Source organism: Marmota marmota, unplaced genomic scaffold (assembly GCF_001458135.2).
Source record: "Marmota marmota marmota unplaced genomic scaffold, marMar, whole genome shotgun sequence".
Taxonomy (NCBI): domain Eukaryota; kingdom Metazoa; phylum Chordata; class Mammalia; order Rodentia; family Sciuridae; genus Marmota; species Marmota marmota.
Window position 1 is genome coordinate 6,690,510 of NW_025999905.1, and position 21,422 is coordinate 6,711,931.

Sequence of the window (21,422 nt, forward strand, 5' to 3'; positions counted from 1 at the left end):
TTTTTTTGTAGATGGACACAACACAATGCCTTTATTTTTATATGGTGCTGAGAATCGAACCCGGTTGCGCCCATGCTAGGGGAGTGCTCTACCGCTGAGCACAATCCCAGCCCCCATGAAAATATTTTTAATGAGAAATTTTTCCCTCAAACCAACTTATTTCATGTAATGAGGGTTTGCAATGAAAAAATGGAGTAAATGAGAGAGAGCTATTTGGGCTTGTTAGTGATTTTGCCACCAGTTTTCAGTCATCAGAAAGACTTTTTCTATTATAAATGTTTAGTTTGTGTCATTTACATATATTCTTAACTTTCATACACTTAGCATCAACATTTTACAATCTGTATTGTCTATTATTTTAGCTTTCATAAGCTTTAGAGAGCTTATAAAATTATGTAAATTTGAAAAATATTATCTCATCACAAGTCTTTGGAAATGTAGAATGGCCAGATACTGATTTGAGATTTTAAAAAATAATGCTTTCTAGGAATTATTTATTTATTTTCCTCTCTTCTGGGACGCTAAATTAATTCTTGTCTCTAGCCCTAATTTGGGGTTTGGCTTTGTTCTTTCTTCTTCTAACCCTCATTTACTTGCTTCCTGTCTCTTCTTCTTTTTCTCCATTCTTCTCCTGCCCTTTCTCTCACCAATGACTTTAAGAGGAAGCACTGTCCTAATGCTCCATTCATAATTTTCTCAGTATTTTTATGAAACGAGTCAACAGCACATGCAGGGCTTGATTTCTGTGACCCACGCTCTCACTCATGTTCTCTTATTCTGAATTCCCTTAATGATACTTTCCTTGTGTAAAGTTCTAGATTTTCAAAAAAACATTTGCAGATCCATTTTTCTTTAGATGTCTTTTTAAATTGCTTTACCAAATCACCATTTTCTCCACTGAACATGTGCCACATTTACCTTATTTACTCACACAATCCAGTCTTTAATATACTTGTCTAGCAGATATATAGACCCTTAGAAAAGAGATTGTATCCTTTGAATTTTTAATTGCTTCAGATCCTTTGCAAACTATCTTTTACTTAGTCAATGCCCAAGAGATATCTGCTTAAGTCTGCTACACAGAATTAAATTAGAAATCAGTTTTATCCCAAAAATTCAACTCAAGGCCACATAATTCCATCCTCCTGGCTTGCTAGCTTTTCTTCGATCGATGAAATTGCCATAATAATGTTCACAGCAGCAACTCAGGGCACAAAGCACCACAAAGTTGAAAGGGTTGGTTCTTAAAGACACAGAATTCAATCCCAAAATACACAGCCTCCTTTCTTCGTGAGGAAAGCCAGGGTGGCTATTCCAGCACTCCCAGTGGATGCTCACAGGAGTAGGCTGACTACTGAACTGCTGGAGTAGCTCATTTACAGAGAACATTTGGCTCAAATGGCAGTAAGGAATGACACTTAAGTAAGTGGTTAACACTTTTATTTCAAAAAGCAGGATATTTTATATAACACTTTCTGAGAAAATAATTAAGATACTGTAATTAACTGAATCCGATATTTTAAACACAATAAGAATGTATAGAAACTTTCAAATGTGGGTTTATTCAAATTTTATTTAAATACAATACAATTTAATTGGGAGTTTTAAGTGGTGATTTCTGTCTTTCACAAAATGAAGCTCTTTTGCAGATTTTCATTAATTTATTTTCTTAAATTTTACAGCCTTGATGTATCTTACAAGGGTTTGATCTTTTAATGTAGAATATAAATAATGCTTTTAATATTTTTTGGTGGTATATGTGCCATGAAATGTCCATTTTCCTTTTTATAACCAATGCAAGACAAACTAACACTAGCACAAAAAGGAATGGAAGCATCTAAAAATCTTGTCCCACTCAAGTAGCATACAGTCTGACATTCAAAACAGATTCTTCCCTGAAAATTGTAATTGCTCTCCATCCTCTTCGAAAAGGAAAACAGAACATAATGTAGAAACATGTATATGATTCATTGGTCCTCACTGGATGTACATTTCTGCCTGCATTGGCTGTCCAAGGAAATGAAATGACTAAACCTATGGTTTCTTTTCTTTTTTTTCATTTATTTTTTTTTAGCTATGATCATATGACCTTTTTAAATTAAAAACTTCTTTACAATGTTATTTCTTTTTCAGTTTCTATAAGCTATCTCCTTCCACTACAAAAAACTGATGGGCACTTTTCACATTAAATGCACATGAAAGTGGGAAAACAAACTTATAACCTTTAAGTTTTCTGGGTGTTATATAGAAATATCCATTCCTATTTCTTAAAAGTGCGGCTATCTTGGTTTATTCTGGATTCTCCCCATTTACCAACTTAGCATTTAGTACTTACTGTTCAGTACTGAGTATGGCAGTGTTTAGCAGTGTGCATCTTTTTTCTCCCTTTTTCTTTGGTTCCCATACTTGGGTCCAGTGTTAATTTTCATGTAAGAGCTTTATTCACTTAAAACTGTTAATCGTTATGTCTACTATACTTAAAAGAGGTTGACTCACAACTCAAATGCTCACCCACACACACTGAAGAAAAGTTTCCATTTTGTAAAGCTAACATTCATTATTCAGTATTTTAACATGTCATAGAACTTTCCATTTAGAATTTTACTTAAAATATATATTCTTCACATGAAGCTGTCATATAAAAGAAAGAATATCTTCTCTGATTTCAAAACCATCAAAGTAGATTTTTAAAAACTACTTTCCAAACCCCAGGAGTAGCATACTTGAAGGGCAAGAACAGCAGTATCTTTTGAAAATGAATTGGGAAAAGTCAAATTGGATTCATATTTCAACATTTCTTAATGGTACCAATGAATCCAACTGACTGAACTGAACAGGTGAGTAACTACTATTAGCACTAATTGTAGGTATGTAACTACACCGAAGCAAAACTGCATCTCATTCTTTCAATTATTGAAATCATGTAGCAGGTTGTTTAATTTGCCTCATCTCACTGTCTCTCTAACAGCTTTGCAGTGCACAGATTGTTCAGAGGGATTCACAAACTGTTGCCGCCTTCAAACGATATACTACTCTAAAAGGTAGCCAAGAAATAATTGTATGTTGTACTGAACATAAAATAATTTGTGGCTTCAAACATGTTTTTGACACAAAGCCTGAGTGCCCATTGTAGAAAATTTTGTCAATTCATGTGAAAATATTTACTACCTGTAACCATAGATACACAAAATCATTGTGTGTGTTATGTAACATTATGTCAGTAATGCATTTGTTACTGTTTTGAGATTTCTTTTGGTCTAGATTACTGTTCTGTCAAATAACTTTTATTATTATTATTGTTATTATTATTATACTACAGTAAGTGATTGCTATACTAAATTTGCAATTGTAATCATAATTTTCCTGGGAATGCTAAATTATGTCTTAATTTTATTCAAAGCTTTTATTTTTAAAGCAATTAAACTTATTGTTGATTGATATTTACCATCCAATGTTCCTGAAACACTAAAAGAGTATGTTTTATACATAATCTTCCATTATACCACATTGCTTGAGAGTAGCTATTTGATATAACAGCATTCAGTTGAGTTTTCAAACCAAAGAACTAAAATTATAGCAATTTCACTTGAAATCCATAAATCCATGCACAGGATTGTGTTCAACAGAATCACTAAATGCTATTTGTTATTCAAAGATGAATGAATCAATAGAAAAATAGAACTGATAAATCATTGGCACTTTAATGCAGAGTGGAGAGGAAAACTAATAAATCATGCATTTCAAGCACTTGTTTTCCTTATGGCATGTTTGAAAACATAAAACATGCAATGATGAGATGCAAGTCAATATGAATGAACAATACCAAGACTGCTCAGAAGCATTTCATTTTATATCACAAGCTTAAAGAAACACTAAGAAAAGTAGTAATTCCATGATTTCTTTAAATAATCAAAGAACCCAACCATGCCATGAACACCTTAAATAGTGATCTAGGCCATTTAATATTTCCAAATAAACATTTGAAATGTCATAGAGATGGGACTGGAATACGTGAATGGGAGGGGGCTAATTGCATGCATGATTTGATTCAATGAACTCAATATTATTACAGATACCAATTTATACTAGAAGGGAACTGATATAATCATTTACTTTCTTCAAGTGCACTTAACTGCTCCATTAAAAATTAAAGACATCTATATTTATAAAGGACCAAATAACCAAGAAATTGGCTCAAGCTTTGTGCTGTATGACCTATTGTCTATGAAAGGTGAGAATTTTGATCATAATAAATGGGTAACTCACTCTCTTCCCATATGTTACCTCTCAAAAATTAATCATAAGAACCATAAATTTGTTCCACATAATTATGCATTAACCCATTTCTCTGAAGCATCTTTTTCTGAAAATTTGGTGAGAAACACATTAATTAAGCACATATTTTAAAACATCTATTTGGTTTCTGGTGTGATTATAAATTTTCTTCTATATTCTCATGCAGAAAGGGATAAAGCTTGCCATATTACCACACTTCACTGCCAAGAAACATATTTTAATTCATTTTTTGGAATTAAAAACCAATGAACAAAATAAAAAAAAACCATTTTCTATTTTTTAGCACAAGAAAATCTTATACCTGATATTTATTTCCACTCAGAAGAGTTAAGATGTTGAAGAAAAACTATTTAGTATCATAGACAACTATTGAATAGAACCTTTGAGTTAAAAGTGTCTCCTTAAGTCATCAAAGATCATTTGATACACTAAGAGGGAAAAGTATAGCAATCTGCAACTATGATCATTGCAGCATTACTGATTAATGCTTATTAATAATTAGAATCACACTGAGACTTGTGTTTCCCATGGTATTTCCTTTTCACGTTTCACAGGTTTTTCTCACAGATTAATAAATGGAAATTGAGTAAGATGCAGTGGGAGACATAAAACTCTTTGGAAATGCATGCAACAAAAATATGCAGTACCACTTCATGTAAACTTCTGCTTTCTTCATGCAAAGGTGCCTATAAAAACTGAGACAATAAATTTTCTAATAGCTGAATTTTACATTAGCTCAGAAACACAATCTATTAAACCAATTCCATGATTTTGCATGAACAGAAGACTTGAAATGGTTTGAAGATTTCCAGCATAAATGTTCCATGGCCCAATTATTCTAATTAAATTTCTAAGAACAAAATCATAGAAGATTATTCCTTGCTTCGGTTTCTTGTTCTTTTGACGAGGGAGCAGAATAACCCGGTTTTTGGAGGAGGGCCCATCAGCATTGGGGCTTGGTTCTTGTGTGTGATTTTTATCTAGGAAAAAAAGAGAGAGAGAGAGAGAAGGAGTAATCTCCAAATACAATACTGATTTCAGAGAATCCCTGCTAAGGTTAAAAGTATTTCATTTGTTACTGAAACACCACAAGAGTAAAATTTCCTTTCAGTTTTTTAAAAAATTTCTAACATACTTTTAAAGGAAACAGGATATGCATTTAAATAATATTCCAATGCTAAATATACTAACAAAAAATAAAATTTAGCTGAAGTCACATTTAAATATGATGTTATCTCTAACCTAGCTAGTAGTACTGTAAAACCCCCAAACTCTTTATTTAGGCTATATGATAACTGACTATAATTTCTTGACCATTAGTTATGTATTATTTATTGAAAGCAGGAAAAGATGCACCATTACTGTATCCAGAGTCCCAGTGATGGCCCCACATTAACATGTGCTTAGTTGGAGAGCCTTATTTATCTTGCTAATCATATTGTTTCTTTCTTTCAACATGAACTGCAAGGTTTAATTCCCAAACAATCATTAAGAATGAAAGTCAAAAGTTAACATGCAAAAAAGGTCAGAAATGATGAACTAGCTTTCTAATTTGTTAATTAATTGGTAATAGAAAAGAATCAAATATTGAAAAGCCTGCTTAAAACACTTAGAGAGACTGTTCTAAAGCTACTCGTTTTGATTTCTTTAATATAAAACTACGAATCACCTTAAATGAGACAACCTTAAAGTAGATTATGTCTGCAATTTTCTCTAATTCAACTCTAAATTAGAGAAGACATTTTATGAATATATGCTATGCTCAAAGCTAATTGAAAGCAATTATCAAAGTGGCATTTTGTCTGTGACTTTAAGATACATTGTAAGATAATAAATGATTCTCATTATGTAATAAAAAGGTCACATCTTGCCTTTGGGCTAGTGACGCTAAGAGTTTTTCAAAAGCAATCTGAGACATTTTCTTTAGCTTACTGTGACTAATACAAGAACCATCGCTTATTAAATATCAGTTGTCACCTGCACGGTATCCCTATCAGAGATGAGTATTTCTTTCAAAAAGAAACACCACCTCATTAAAACCTGCAAAAAATATATCTCTTAAAGTGCATACCTGACATTTTCAAGTTAAAATGAATATCCTTCACTTGTCATTCATTAATAGCAATGAAACAAAAAGAAAAAAGTTTGTCACATGAACAGGATCATTAAAATCAGTACTAGGCTTTTGGCAAATGGAAATTCACTTCACAGCCTATAAAGACAGGAGTAAGTGAGAAACCTTGAAAGAATGAACAACTTTATTTAAGTCTGTTGGAATCAGGTTATACTAGAAGGGTTCAGTGTTCTTCTTTTCACTGTAAAAATAAATTGCACTTGTAAAAGGTCACTAGGCTAAGCTGGCCCCAAATCTCTGGATATCTTACTTTATTATATTTTTGTTATCTTAAGAAGTGGGCAGATGATAGCCACACAGATGAGATGCCAAAAATGTACCTGTCTGTATAGATTTAAAATGGTCTCTACCAAATTTTATCTCTTAATAATTGTTTTAGATTAGACTGAATATTAAGCCATTGATTTTTAAACTCCTCTGAATTCTAGCTTTAGACAAGATCTAATATAGTATCAATCATCATTTATTGGTTTTATAAAATTTATTCAGCCTCTATTATTCTTTGGACATTTTACCAGGAACTTAGAATAAATAGACCATACACAATCTTTGCTCCCAAGAAATTATAGTCTAGTAGGACAGAGAACTTGAGGAAGCACATTTAATATTATTATCCACAATGAAATAGGAGGCTAAGCAAAGGCACTGTATTTTTCTGTGCTGGAAATGAAAATTAGTCAATTTATACATGCAAAAAAAATGTTATTTTTAAATGAGTACCTGGGGAAGTGGTTATTACCTATTACTTACATGATAACCTTAAAGTCAAATGAAACAGCAGGTAAAATTAGAAGACATATTTCTGATTCACAATTGCTAGACTAACTCCTTTAAAAGGTATAGTATAAAGACATTTCAGAAGATGAGATAATTTTATTCAATTGTTATTAAGTCTTTGGAAGAAATTTATTTTTATAGTCACATATAAAATGAGCATCAATTTATGACAAAGTATAGCCAAGATGTCACAAATTATTGCCTATGAGATTTTTTTTTTGTTCTTGTGTGGTTTTTTTTAGATATTTGAATTTTGTTGGGTCATGAGTATCTTTATATTGAATACCCTTCTTCAGAAGAAATCATATGTTCTTATTCCTTTGAAATAACAGTATCTCATTCAAATCTCTTTACAGACTATGACTCTGTATCCTTGTTACTAATAATTCACTTCTATTTTTCTGTTTTGAAAGAGTTTAACAGCCAATTCTATTTTTATAATTATTTATAATCTGATTTCTTCTTTGTTTAACTTCTTTGTTTAACTTTTGGTCAAAATATACAACTCTTTTTAAAATCTAACTTTATTTCTGTAAAGAATTAATTCCATATCGTTTTTATCTGTCCATGGAAATGAAAAACAACTGGTTATTTCCCTCTTGGTGAGGGGAGGTAACATGGAGAAAACCAGCATTCACAAAATATCTATAATGTGTCCAGGTTCTCTGCACATATCCTCTCATTGGAAAATTACATGTCTTTGTATATTTGGGCAGAAGCAAAAATGAACCCATTAGAGATAAACCTGGAATGACTGCAGAAGTTAGAACATTGCCGTAAAACTGCAAGGTAAATGTTGTCGTCAGTGGAATGATCCCCTATCAAAAATCTTCCTGTATCCTGAGCATCTACTAGTTTGAAACCAACAGCAGCAGAAGAAAGGAATTTCTGCTGCCCATGGTTTTTCTATTTGTCTTTCTATTTCAAATTAATTTTGTCCATATCTAAAAATATGGAGATTAAAAATTTGATTTTTGGTTTTAGTTTTATGAAACAAGGATTTAACATAGAAACCAATAACCAAATCAAAGATAAAAAGCATTGTTTTTTGGTGGTAAACTGTTAATATTATTAAGGTTGCATAGTGTGCTAGCTTTAGCTCCTAATAGTAAAAATGCCAGCACAAATATATGCAATTATTATTTATCAATTAATTTTTTCAAAGACTAATAGTAAGAATAAAGTATTTATTTGGCTTTTATTCTGGGCTGAGTTTTATATCCATTGTTTGCTATCTGGGACTTTTGGGATATTGTTGTCATTCATTTCTCTCATTGGTACTGTAAAGATTTTAATATAGTGTCTTATTGGTTTCCTGTAAACATAAATGAATCGATGTACACAAAATGCTTAGAATGTTATTTGGCACATAAAAAGCACTCATTAACTGTTAATTATTAATAGGAGAATTAGAGTAATGTTAGTGTTAAAAACCATCCCTCCACAAAATGAATTAAATACAGTGTACCTAAAACTAACACAAAATTAACAGAAAATTACTTACACATATGGAGTAAACTATTAGAAGAATCAGAACAGTTCATCTGAGGAATGGACTTGTGACACAGTACTATTGATGAGACAAGTCTATAATTGTAGTTTTTCAAATATTATCTTGATATAAATGTTAAATAACTTTAAAAATTCCCTATGCAGTGATTATATTGTATCCCAGTGTTCTTAGTTCTTCAAATGCAGTCCAAAAACAAGGCACTTACATCATTCTTAAGAAATACAGATTCCCCATAACTTCTGAATCAGATTCTACTTTATAACAAGAATCACACATGATTTATATGCATGTTTAAATTTGGGAAGCCTGGGTCCATATGTCATTTTATTTTCTTCCTAAGAGGCAAGGTCAATAAATCACTGCTGACTGAAAGAGAACAGCATCCCAAAATATGACTGAGAATTAATAGTAACAAAACAAATATTTTCAATTACTTGTTATCTTTATTCTTAATCTTCTAGGTACCACCTAATTTTCATTTAGTGCTGGAGATTTCAAGTTAAATACCCTTTTTCTTTTCTTAACCTATGAATTTTCTAGTCTAATGACAGTGAGAAGTATGTATACATGTTGTGCTATAGAGATCCTTTCAGTTTGTAACACACACACACACAAAATTAGGATCATGGTAGAAGGACAGTGATGTAATTAAAGGAGTTTCAGTCACACCATCATAAATTAAGGGTTGGGTGCAAGACCAGAGGCAGGAAAAGGAGGTATACGGTTAATGTAGTAATTCAGAAAAGAAGTTCAAGAACTTTAGTTATGGTAGTGCCAAAGACATTGCAGTAGGGGGCATATATAAAAGGCATTCAGGAGGAAAAATCTATAGGCTGAAGCAGATGACTGGATGTGTGGTATATTGGAAAAGGAAACATTTCTAGTATGATTCCCATGCTTTGGGTATTAGTTGTTAGTTGTGAAGTGACACTATTTTATAGCAAAATAAGCATTTTTTTTTTTTTTTTTTGGCAGGGATGAGAATCAGAAAGTTAGTGAAGTCAGAGTTGAATGTGACATTTTAAAGGAGAGGTTCAAGATTTTTTGAAAATGTGAGTCTGGTGTTTAGAATGGGGAATAGGTCTTCAGACAGATTTAGTTTTGCTACACATATAGTAATATCATTCACTTAGATTACTGAAGAATGGTATAGCAAATATAAACAGCAGATGTTAGACTTTGTTACTTGGGAGTATGGAAATTAGAGGATAAAGGAAGAGAATGATATCCTATGAAGAATATGAGTACAAAGAACAGGAGAGGCAGGAGAAAAAATGGAAAAAAATGCCATTATGAAAACATTTCCAATCCATCTTCAGTGTGGCTTATTTCTCTTTTATTAAGTAAGGTGAAGACTTAATATTCCATTAATCTAGTAATATGCATGTGTATAAGTTAGTTTTGTGTCACTGTGACCAAAATTCATAACAGAAACAACTGAGAGGAGAAAAGGTTTATTGTGCCTTCTGGTTTCAGAGGATTAGTGCATAGGTGGCCAGCCCCATTTCTCTGGGCCATAAAGATGAGGCAGAACCTCATGGCAGAAGGGTGTAGTAGAGGAATTCTACACAGTTCATGGCAGCCAAGAAGCAGAGAAAGGAGAATTCATGGAAAACACCCTTCCAGGGCACATCCCCAGTGAACTACTTAATCCAATTATTTCCCAACTCCCAATAGTCCATTCAGTTATCAATTCATTTGATGGATTAATACACTGATGAGCCCTAATGATCCAGTTGCTGCCTAAAAGCTGCACCTCTGAAACTCATTGTATTGGGAGGCAATGCTTTCAACATGTGAGCTTTGGGATTGGAGAGGACATTGCAGATTCAAGCCAAAGCTGCATGTATGCTGACGTTATTCACAATGGTCTGCATATAAGGGATGTAAAGTATTAAAATGTTTAACCTAATTCTATATACAGAAATAATCATATTTGAAAGCTACATATGTAGGATCTTTAGGTAGATATCCATGTAATTCTGAGATTGGCAAATATTTTCTGTAAAGGGCTAGAAGATATGTTTTTTATACTATAGGCTATGTGGTCTTAACCTACAGTGCCACTGTAGACCATTGGTACTTTTAGACTCTATGTAAATAAGTGACTGTGGCCATGTTTCAATAAAATTTGTTTAAGAAATAACATTTGAATTTCACATAATTTTCTCATTATAAAATATTTTATTTTTTTTCAACCATTTATAAATATGAAAACCATTTTAACTCTTTAGCTGTACAAAAATAAGAAATTGGTCATTTTTGGCCCATAAGGTCATAATGTGCTAATACTTGATGTTATTAAGTAAAATACTAAAAAGTAAACCTAGAATTATGAAACATAAAGTGAAAGAACAAATTTTAATTTATAATCATGATTTATTGGGCTCATAGCTAAAATATGGATAAAAGTGAAAATAATTTTCTATGGCATGTCTTTGCTCTACTGAGTGCCACCACTGGAATTTATTTTGTTAAAAATCTGAATTGGAATATATACTAACTGCCTTGATTTCAGTATTATACCAACTGATCAAATTTTGTTTAAGTACATAAAGTCTTTAATTAATTCTCATTGTTGTATACTAGGGTGAGCTTAATAACATGATTCTTTGAAAGTAACTCAGTGCATACCAACTTACTTTTAAAATAAAAGTAAGGAGTCTAGGAGCTGGGGGTGGTAGCACATGCCTATAATTCCAGGAACTTAGGAGGCTAAGGTAGAGGGATCACAAGTTACAGATCAGCCTCAGCAATTTAGCAAGACCCTCTCTGAAAAATTTAAAAGTTAAAAGAATCGGGATATAGCTCAGTGGTAAAGCACCCCTGGATTCAATCTTTAGTACCAATAAATAAATAATCAAGTCAATAAATAAAAATAGAGATATTCTCTCTGAATCTAGCCAAAATTTTCTTTCCCTGCTTTATCTCTTTGAGAGTTCATTATTACTGGATTTAATCAGCTACCTTAAAATAAATGGGATTTTCGGAAAATAAATGCCATTGAATATGTGTGGGCAGACAATTTAGCAATTATCTAGAACATTAAAAGCTACTTCAGATTGTATCCTTTCAATAATGGAAACTATTTTGAATTCAAATATGTAGCTGAGCCATATGACAGCAGGGATAAAGTGCATGCTGAATTTCTCAGGTCCATAACTGCCAAAAAAGAAAGGCAATGAAATATAATTTTCTAAAATCCCTTCCCAGCTTCTTTGTGATTCTACCCATTATTTTCTGGAATGATAGTAATTTTCAAGTTTAATATTAAAGTCTTTGATCTAACATCAAATTCAGAGAAATCATTGTGAAGATTTAAAACAAAGTCACTAAAAAATTAGGTTGAGAGGTTTATTTGCTGATGAAATTCACAAGCATTTTAAATATGTATGGAAAAGAAGAACCTTTTTCCTGAAAGTAATGGGCTATTTGATCACATTGCAAGAAAAATAGTCATAACTAGATCTGAAATATCTTTTAAGATATAAATTTTATTTTCCATTCCAAAATATTTTTATGGCTCTAAGTTGGTTGGCAATGAAGGTCAAAGACATTTGAAACCATTTTTAATATTCTAGTGTCTCTATGGAGAAATTATACCCACAATTTTAACCCTGTTTTTCTGTTTATCTTTTTATAGGGCATTTCAAATATATGGTCACATAAAAAAGAAAGAAAGAAAGAAAAACAACAGCAGAACAAAAGAAAACATTTTGGTGGTGAGATTCTCCTTCCTGATTATAACCAAGGTATATTTGCAACTAGAAGCTTTAATTTTCTTAATGAATAATGTTTCATATACAATTTTCTATGTAGTCTTTCTCATCTAGCATAGGGCTTCAGAATATAGACTTGGGATATAATATAACAGTTTGATTCTCACCTTGGCCAATGGCCAGCTATAAGGTGGTGGCCAATGGATATCCTGTTTTAGAGCCTTAGTCTATATTTATTAAAGAAGTATAAGAATAGCACCTACTTTGTAGGATCACTGCAAGCACTAAATGATACATGTCATACATATACTTTATAAATTTTACATATTATTTTTAGTGTAATTATGTACAGTTGAGTTAAAACCACATTTTGCTAAGCCATCTTCTATCTGAGATGACAAAGCTTTCAAAATATCTTGGTGGCACTGGGGAATTGCATATTATAGCTATCTGCTTTCTCTGTGAAATACCAGGCAGCATAATTCCTGCCACATGGTAGTTTCTACTTCTACTCAAGGGAAAGATTAGGGTGAAAAAAGTGTGGGGCATTTACTAGTCACCAGGAGTCCAATTCTTAGATTCAGCCATATCCTTTTCTCTTTGGAACATTATAGCACTGATCTAAAGACTTTCTTCTCCCTCAAAGTTAAAGCATTACATGTTAATCAAATTGGATACCCAGTATTGATGTCTTATCCATAAAACATATATTCAATGGTGTAATGATAACTGATATTCTCAACAGTGTGTCCAGGTCAATGATTAGTGAGCATAATTCAGTTGAACTAGTACTAAAGTAGATGGAGAAAACTACCTGATTGTTTTCTGGATTCTATTTCAAAGAATTGTCCTACCACTATTCAGTTCCTCAAGATAATTTAGAAACCAGGATAATCCTTTTTTTTTTTCATTTTTTAATATTTATTTTTTAGTTTTCGGCAGACACAACATCTTTGTTTGTATGTGGTGCTGAGGATCGAACCCGGGCCGCACGCATGCCAGGCGAGCGCGCTACCGCTTGAGCCACATCCCCAGCCCCCAGGATAATCCTTGATACTGTCTTTTTCTTATCTCTCATAACCAATCTGCTTATCAAAGTCAATTGATTTATCCCTCAAATATTTTGGTTATTTCTTGATTTTGCCCCCTTACTCCCACACTTTAAGGTCCAATTACAAAAGTCCTCTAACTGCTCATTGACTATCTTTTTAATCCATTCCCCACCCAGATTGTTTTTTTCACCATGCAAGTAAGCTAACAATTCTCTCCTGATTAAACTTTTCTTTAATTCTATGAGACTCTGAAACTAAGGCTAAAAATTCCTCCTTTGGGCTTCAAGGTCCTACTGCTCTGATTCTTACACAATTTCCTGCTTGGCCCCATATCTGTTTCTGTCCCATATCTATCATTTTCTCTCTCAGATCCTTGTCATATCAGGCTCCTTCCCACACTGCATAGGACACTCTTTCCTTCCTTTGGGCTTCATCATTTCTTCTTCATCTTTTCTTTCTCAGGTCCACTGTGAGATTTTTGAAAGCTTTCTGGATCTCTTTTGACCAAATAAAATCATTCTCTGTCACTTCCTTATTGTACCATTGAACCACAGTACCACAGTTCACAGTACCATGAACTTTTCCTTCATAATCCTCATATCATTATTAAAATCTTATATTTGTGAGAATATTTGGGTAATATATACCTGCTCTGACTTCATAAATCACATTTTGTTTTGGTTTTCTTTGTGCTGTTCCATTGTAATACTCTAGGACAAAATGTCAGCACTTGTTGTCCACACATCATATTGATAAGACATTATTGGGTTATTAATATATGCTTTGTCAATAAGCATTTGTTAAATTACTCACCAATATTCTTGAGATGGTTTGGGTAAAATAGCTGCCTTATTTGATTAATTTTTATTCATTAGTTTGAACATCTTATTTAATAATATCCATCATGTTCACCCCACAGAATTATCATGATGACACAATGGAATATGTTAAAATTCCTTGAATTTCTTAAGTATCCTCAAATGAACCATGTGCAATGTGTTCTGAATATCCAAAGAAATAAAAACAATAAGTTATAAAATTATTTTTAGTTTATTTCCTAGAGGGGTTTTAAGTCCATGTATATATTTTTTTAAATGGGTAGGAACCTTTGTAAAACACTGGACCAGTTTTTATTAACAGATAAGAAGGCTTACTCATTAAAATTTTGAACAATACAGATTGTTGCCTCTTAACAAAAAGCTTAGAATATGTTTTTGGCCTCATTTCCTAATTTTAATACAGAAAAATCAAAGAAAACAAAGAGATAAATAAAGTGTGATCAGAAGGCAAGTGTGAGAGAAAAGTCAAACTCAGGTCTGGTGATTCTATTGTCTGTATCCACCAGAAGACAGATTTCCAACTGCTGAAAGAAATTGAAACTGTGAATTAGTTGGCAATTTCCACCAACAAGGAGATTACTTCTAACTGTACCCATTTTAGAGGAACTCAAGTTTGAACTAGATGTGAATATTGGTCCTCTTGAAAGCTTAAAAGTCCATTGGGTACAACAATTTCATCCCTTTTAGCACATTTACAGTCTATGTCCATATCAATATGAATGCAAAATTTATTACAGATTTAGCATGTCTCTTTTCAATTTTGCATATTGTGTTCAACTGGCTTTGGAGTTACTGTTGGAGACTACAAAAATGAGAGATTATTATCTTTTAACCAAAGTGAAATGAATTTCTCAAAATTGAAACCAATAACTTTCAAAATAAATAGAAGACCAATTTATGCTTATGTATAATATTTAAATAAAATATATTAAAGAAGTATAAAAAGTTAAAGCCCAATTATAAATACAACATTTGGGAAAGCTTTTAAAATATAATGTAGGAAGAAAAAAATCTTTAAAATATTTTTGTGCAAAATGCAATCAAATTTAATCAGTTTGGCATTAATTAAGCTCTAATAATGTACTTCAGTAACTTCCCTAAGTAGTGGATCCGTTTCCCCTTCATCCAGGTCGATTTGTGCACATTATGGTGTCATCATAATTTTAAAACATACTGAGAAAATGACAGAGCTGCAAAATTAAAATAAATGATTAATGGTATTTTTTTTTTCATGTTTTGTACTAATAGGTATTACTGAGCCTTTAACTTAATACAGCTGTCAAGCTCACGGGTTCTACAGATCCAGCTATGAACCGAAATGGAAATTACATATTCCAGAGACACCTAAAGATGACACTTTGGAATATTTTAAATTTTAATTAGTAGGTGCAATTGTTTTGTTCCCCTGTAACCACTGCAAATTAATTGGAAATCAGTCTCATCCAATTTTTTTTTTTTTTTTTTTTAACAACCTGAAATGAAGAGATTGGTGCTTTACACCTTAACATTCTTGTTTGGGGGCCAGAAAGCACACATGCAGTAAATTGCATTGTCAATTACAAAAAAACAACAACTGTTGTAAAATTAAGAAAAATTATGCATAGGTAAACAAAACTAATTAATGCATAAGTAACAGGGGAACACACAAAATAATGCCCAACTAAACACAAATGTGTCAGTCTTTGGAAAAAAATTAAGGTTTAGAAATGTAAATTTATGCAAAAGTATTTACCAATTAAGATTTAGGTAAAAGGGTGCTTTTAATCTATGTTTTATTTAACTGCTTTTAGGGTATAGTACCACTCACACCTTAAACGCCTACAGTGTGCCCACTAGAACAGCAGTCTGATTGTTCAAATGTTTTAAGATGGCAGATGACTGTAATTTAATTTTCTATTCCTCAAAATACCAGGATGTAGGCTCATTAAATAACAAACTGTAGTATTTCCTTTTTTAAACTTTCTCATTATTCACTATTTAAATATTAGACACATTGCAATTTCTAGGCACAGCAAAATGTTCATTATCTGTACCTGCATGTTAAATATTTTCCTCCAGATAATTTATGGGTTACTATTTTTCTTCCATGACTGAAAATACAGCACATTCCCTTGTTGAATTTTTTTCTCTTTTGAAAGCAAGTCATTAGAGCAGCTTAACATTCTTTAAAAAGTGTGTCTACTAAGCCAGCAAGTGTTAAGTTTCAATAGCTGTCTAACTTTTAATAAGAAAATAATACTTTTATCAAATTTTCACAACAAGACTGATTATTAGGAAATCAACCTGGTACATTAAACATTATTTTATAGTATTTAATCAGTTTAATGCAAGGGTCTTGGGAGATTCAGGTTTGGTAAATTTGCAGATAACTTTCATAGCATTATTCTATTCTGAATAAATTTTAACATAATTTACTTTTTAGATGATTATTAATGATGTTATATATTACAACAAAATGCTGTCTTTTCCTAAAATGAGTTTATCTGTAAATGATAATATGAAAACAATAAGTGTCTATTTTCATAATATTTAAAGATTTATTAGCCAAACTTAAAGTGTCAAATTTTGTTCTAACATAAAATAATATGGGTTTGACTCTTATTTTCCTGTTGCATAATTCAGGATTATAGGGAAGTTGGTCTAAATTATAAAATTAAAGAAATCTAGATGAATTATTAAATATAAAAATATACACCCTAAAATCAATGCTTTCTCTGTGTTGCTAAATGTGATATAACAATTTTCAAGAACATTTAAATATTTCCTTGTGGTGTAGTAACTCATTTTAGGAATAAGGAAACAGTTTCAAGAAAATCCATTAAGTAACTCTCTGAAATCCAGAAGTCACTGATATAATAGAAGACCTAACCTTGGACTCTGGCCCTCATTCCTACTTTCTACCCATTGTGACACTCTTTCTTAACATAGTAATTTTCCTAAGTAGTTTTTCCCTCCCTCCTTATAGGAATCGAATGAAACATCGCTTTCAAGGAGTGAAAAATATTTTTAACTTCTGACTGCATTTAATTTCTGCTAAAGTGCAAGAAAAGTTGACTATTTCACTTGCAGATGCCAGCTTCCTCAAAATAACTTTTAAAATAGTGAAACCTAGAATAGGTCTTAAATAAAAAGCTGAAAACAGAAGTTTTAATAAAACTTCTGTAATAAGAGAGTAGTAAGACTATAACTTCTAATTTGTTTTTAGTCTTCAGGTCTTTGGTTAGTTAGCTTAGGTATTAGGCATAAGGAGATCTACCTACTGTAAAAAAGGACAAATTCTAGCTATTTGCCTACTTTTCAAAATTGCTCCATTTTCTCATAAGTCTTTCCCTGTGTACTGTTTAAATTTAGGTTTTGCCAGGTTCTTGGCAGGAAACATAGTTCTACCTTTGAGTTGACATTAAGAAAACTTATTATTTAGCTAATAATCAAAAGGGAGGTATAAGCACAAACTATGGGGAAAATTAGCAGATGTCAATGTATCTTCTAATATGATATTAGATGAAATGCTCTTCTAAATACTATTACAAAATAAAAAGGATTTTCATGATATTCAACTTTGGATCTTTGAGAGGGTCATTAAAGCAGTATCCTCTTAAAATGGCTTATTTTTGTTTTTAAATGTAAATGTTCTGTATGACACTTGCTAGTTACAGAACTACTAGGGAATGTCCACATGGAAAGGCGCCTCACTGGACTGGCTACCTGCTTTACAACTAGATGTTCCCTTTTTCATCACAGTGTACTTTAGGATGCTTCAAAAATATGGCATTTCCTCTTCTGAACTTTTTATCCTTAGGCAAACAGGCTTAATGGACTGATGACAGGTTTAAGAGTAGAAAAACAGGTTAGAAAGTCCCAGTCACAGAACTCTTTGCTTCTTGACCTTGGATCACCTAAGCTTGCATCCAGGTCTAGAAGTCTCCCATACTAACAGATAACTAATAACAGTCTTAAAATGAATGTCTCTGTCTATAAAGTAATGGAAAACAAAAACCCCATGTGGTCATATACATCATTCTTGATACAGAGAAATATCTAAAATCTTAATCTTATCTTTAGAGGTAAATAAAAGAGCTGTGCTTTGGGGCCATATTATTTTCTCTTAAACAATGAGGTAGATGCTGTCTCAAATTGGCTGACTATAGGACAGAGGAGTAGAAAAAAATTAAAGACAGTTTATCAAAATGGGTATGACATTAAGATTAAAGATTTAAAAGATTTATTAGATATAGCTAGTATTTTTTAAGTGATATGAAAATGCGAAATATATTGTGAAATCCACAAGTTAGTGGATAAACATGCATGGGTGATAGGCTGATGAAATGCTGACTCTTGGAGAGAATTCAGTCACATCTAAGAAGAGCCATGAGCAATATAACATCTAAGGACATAGGGGATGATTTCAGGTCTAGCCAAGAGGGAGTAAGTACACTCTACTCTGTTGCTCCCACTGGATATGGCTATAAACCCTGAACATCCTACACCAAGCCTCTGTCTGAGGATACCAAAAAGTAAATAATAACAGACAGATTAGGGAAAAATGTCAGAACACTAAATGCTACAGAATTAGTGATGATGTTCCTGCTGTTGTTTCTCCCTTCTTGTATCTCCTGGCTTGGACTTAACTGGAGCTTCTTTATTTATATTGGGCACTGTATACCAGGTATACATAGAGTTTCAAGGAAAATCCTATCTTTCTCATTTAAAGAATAGGAGAGTAAAGCCCTTCAGACCAAAGACAGTAAGGAAAATAAAGTGTTGTACACCAACCCTACCACAATCTCTACCAACACAGGTCCATAACTGATTACATAGTAGCGGCAGGTGCCTAACACTTTAGTGCAGGACAGACTTTAACTCATTAAAGGAATTATGGGCTCAATAGGGATCTCCTATTTCTTTCTTTCTCTCTGTATCCCCTTGCCATCCTGGAGGAAGATGCTACTTCAGGAAATACATGGCAGAGCAGAAAAACTAAACTCTTGGATTTTTGCTAGAACATGAGACTACATGAAATGAAAAACATTAGAGAGATCATGGAGAGGAGGGAGCTCAAGCAAGATATCCTGCCAAGCTTTGTAGAATTCCCTGAATTTGCTCTTTATTTGACTAGGCCTGGATGTGACCTTAAACAGAATACTGATAACTTATAACTGAATTAGAGTGTAGGCTACCATCGGGAGTCCAGACAGACATATAGATCTTTTACATGAAATATAAATCTGAACAATATTACAAATACTTTGAAAACTGAGCTGATATCAGGGCCACAACTTATAAAAGATGAATTAACATCTGTGACCTGAACCTAACCTGGTAAGGCACCTGCTAGAATAACAATAATGACAACAGCAAAGCAATATTCCCCATGGGAATTAAATAATAGCCAGGCCCTCAAAACATGATATTTAAGATGTTCAGGACATAACTCATAATTTCTCAAAATAAAAAGAACCAGGAAAATTTCAAAAACGTATATGGTATAAGACACCCAGTGATACAAGCCTTGAGATGATATAATTGTTGGGATTAACAAACAAGGAGTTAGCAGCTATGATAATCATGTTCCAAGAAATAATGGGAGACACTTCAAGAGTGAAGACAGAAAGTGGTAGGTGAGAAATAGAAGATACAAAAGGAATCATTGGAAAATTGTACAACTGAAAATTCAGTTTAAAACTGAAAAATACAATTATCAAAACAAAAACTGTAAGTTTTTAGGCTCAAGAATAAAATGGAGATAAGAGGGGAAAACAGCAATGAACTTGAATGAAGGAAATGTTTATTATCCTATCTAAATAATAGAAAGAACCAGAGGAAAGAAAAAAGAATGAACAGGCTCAGAGATCTGAGACAATAAAGTATGTAATATGTACATGTCATCAGAGTTTTAGAAGAGGAGAAAGAGTGTTATGTAGAAATCAGTATTTGAAGAAATAATGACTGAAAACTTCCTGATTTGGCAAAACATAAATCTACAGACACATAAAACTCAGTAAAACTCAACTAGTATAAGCTCAAAGAAATCCATGCCCAGACTCATCAAAATCAAATTGCTGAAAACTAAGAACAAATTAAAAAGTTTAAAAGCAACCTGAGAAAACTGACATATTACATAGTGCAAGCAATGATTCAAATGATTGTGGACTTACTGGAAATCATATTATGTAAAAGATAGTATGCAAGGTGTAAAGGGGAAATAAAGAAGAAATCTTAAAATGCTTACAGTTAGGTCAGAAGAGCTGGATGCACACACACACTAGCGGAGAGAGAAGCTTGTGGGTTTGGACACCATGGAGATATTAGCAGAGTCACAAAGTACAAAGGATCAGGCAAATATTTCAGACAGATGGGGAGTTAAAGAGACTTCAGGAGGAAAGTGCTTTTAAGCTTGGCATTGAAGAAGAGCTTTTTTTTAAAAAATTTGTGTGTATGCAAGTATCTATAATCCCATCATTGTCCAGAAAGATTTTGAAGTAACTTTAAAAATACATATATCCTAACAAAAGAGAATAATTAATTCAGGCAATCTGAGTAAAAGGGAAACATTAAGTATATAAATATAATAAACCACTGGTAAGATTAGATGAAAAAAGTGCAAACCATGGGTTTCAGAGAACTGTTGGAAGAAGCTATAGATTTCCTGAAGCTTGTCTGGAAGCTAGAGAATGAATTTATTTCTAAACCACAAAACAGAATGGGAATTTTAGGCACAATACAGAAGGAAGCAGTATTGTTAGAGCAGGTAGCTAGATAGATGTAAACAAAAGTGTGGAAGGAAAATTCAGGTTCCACCCCTGGGTGGCACCCAACTGGCTGCTATATCTCCCCACAGACCAACTTGTGCACCAACAGCTCTCTGTCAATCTGAAGAAAGGATACAATCATCCTCCAAGGGACTAGTGGTAGATGACCTTGGGATCATAATCCAATTGTTTGCATTGAGTTTTGTCAGGAGTTCCATAGTCTTTGGTGACATCTCTCCCCACTCACCACCCCCACCTTCATTTTATTTAGGTAGTGATAGGAACAGTTCTGACACAGTAAAATTGGTACAGGTGCAGAAACTTAGGCAGGTGTAATCATCCC

At 32.6% G+C, this 21,422-nt stretch overlaps 1 protein-coding gene across 9 annotated transcripts in view; it reads right to left on the reverse strand.

Moving 5' to 3' along the window:
• Nucleotides 1-1,423: 1,423 nt before the first annotated feature.
• The window catches only part of Dgkb (diacylglycerol kinase beta), a 747,732-nt gene continuing 727,733 nt past the window's right edge, over nt 1,424-21,422 (reverse strand). For all 9 annotated transcript variants that reach the window (XM_048799633.1, XM_048799632.1, XM_048799634.1 and 6 more), the window contains one exon: nt 1,424-5,276. In XM_048799633.1, the coding sequence (XP_048655590.1) occupies nt 5,169-5,276 (108 nt within the window). In that variant the 3' untranslated portion in view covers nt 1,424-5,168. The remainder of the gene's footprint in view (nt 5,277-21,422) is intronic.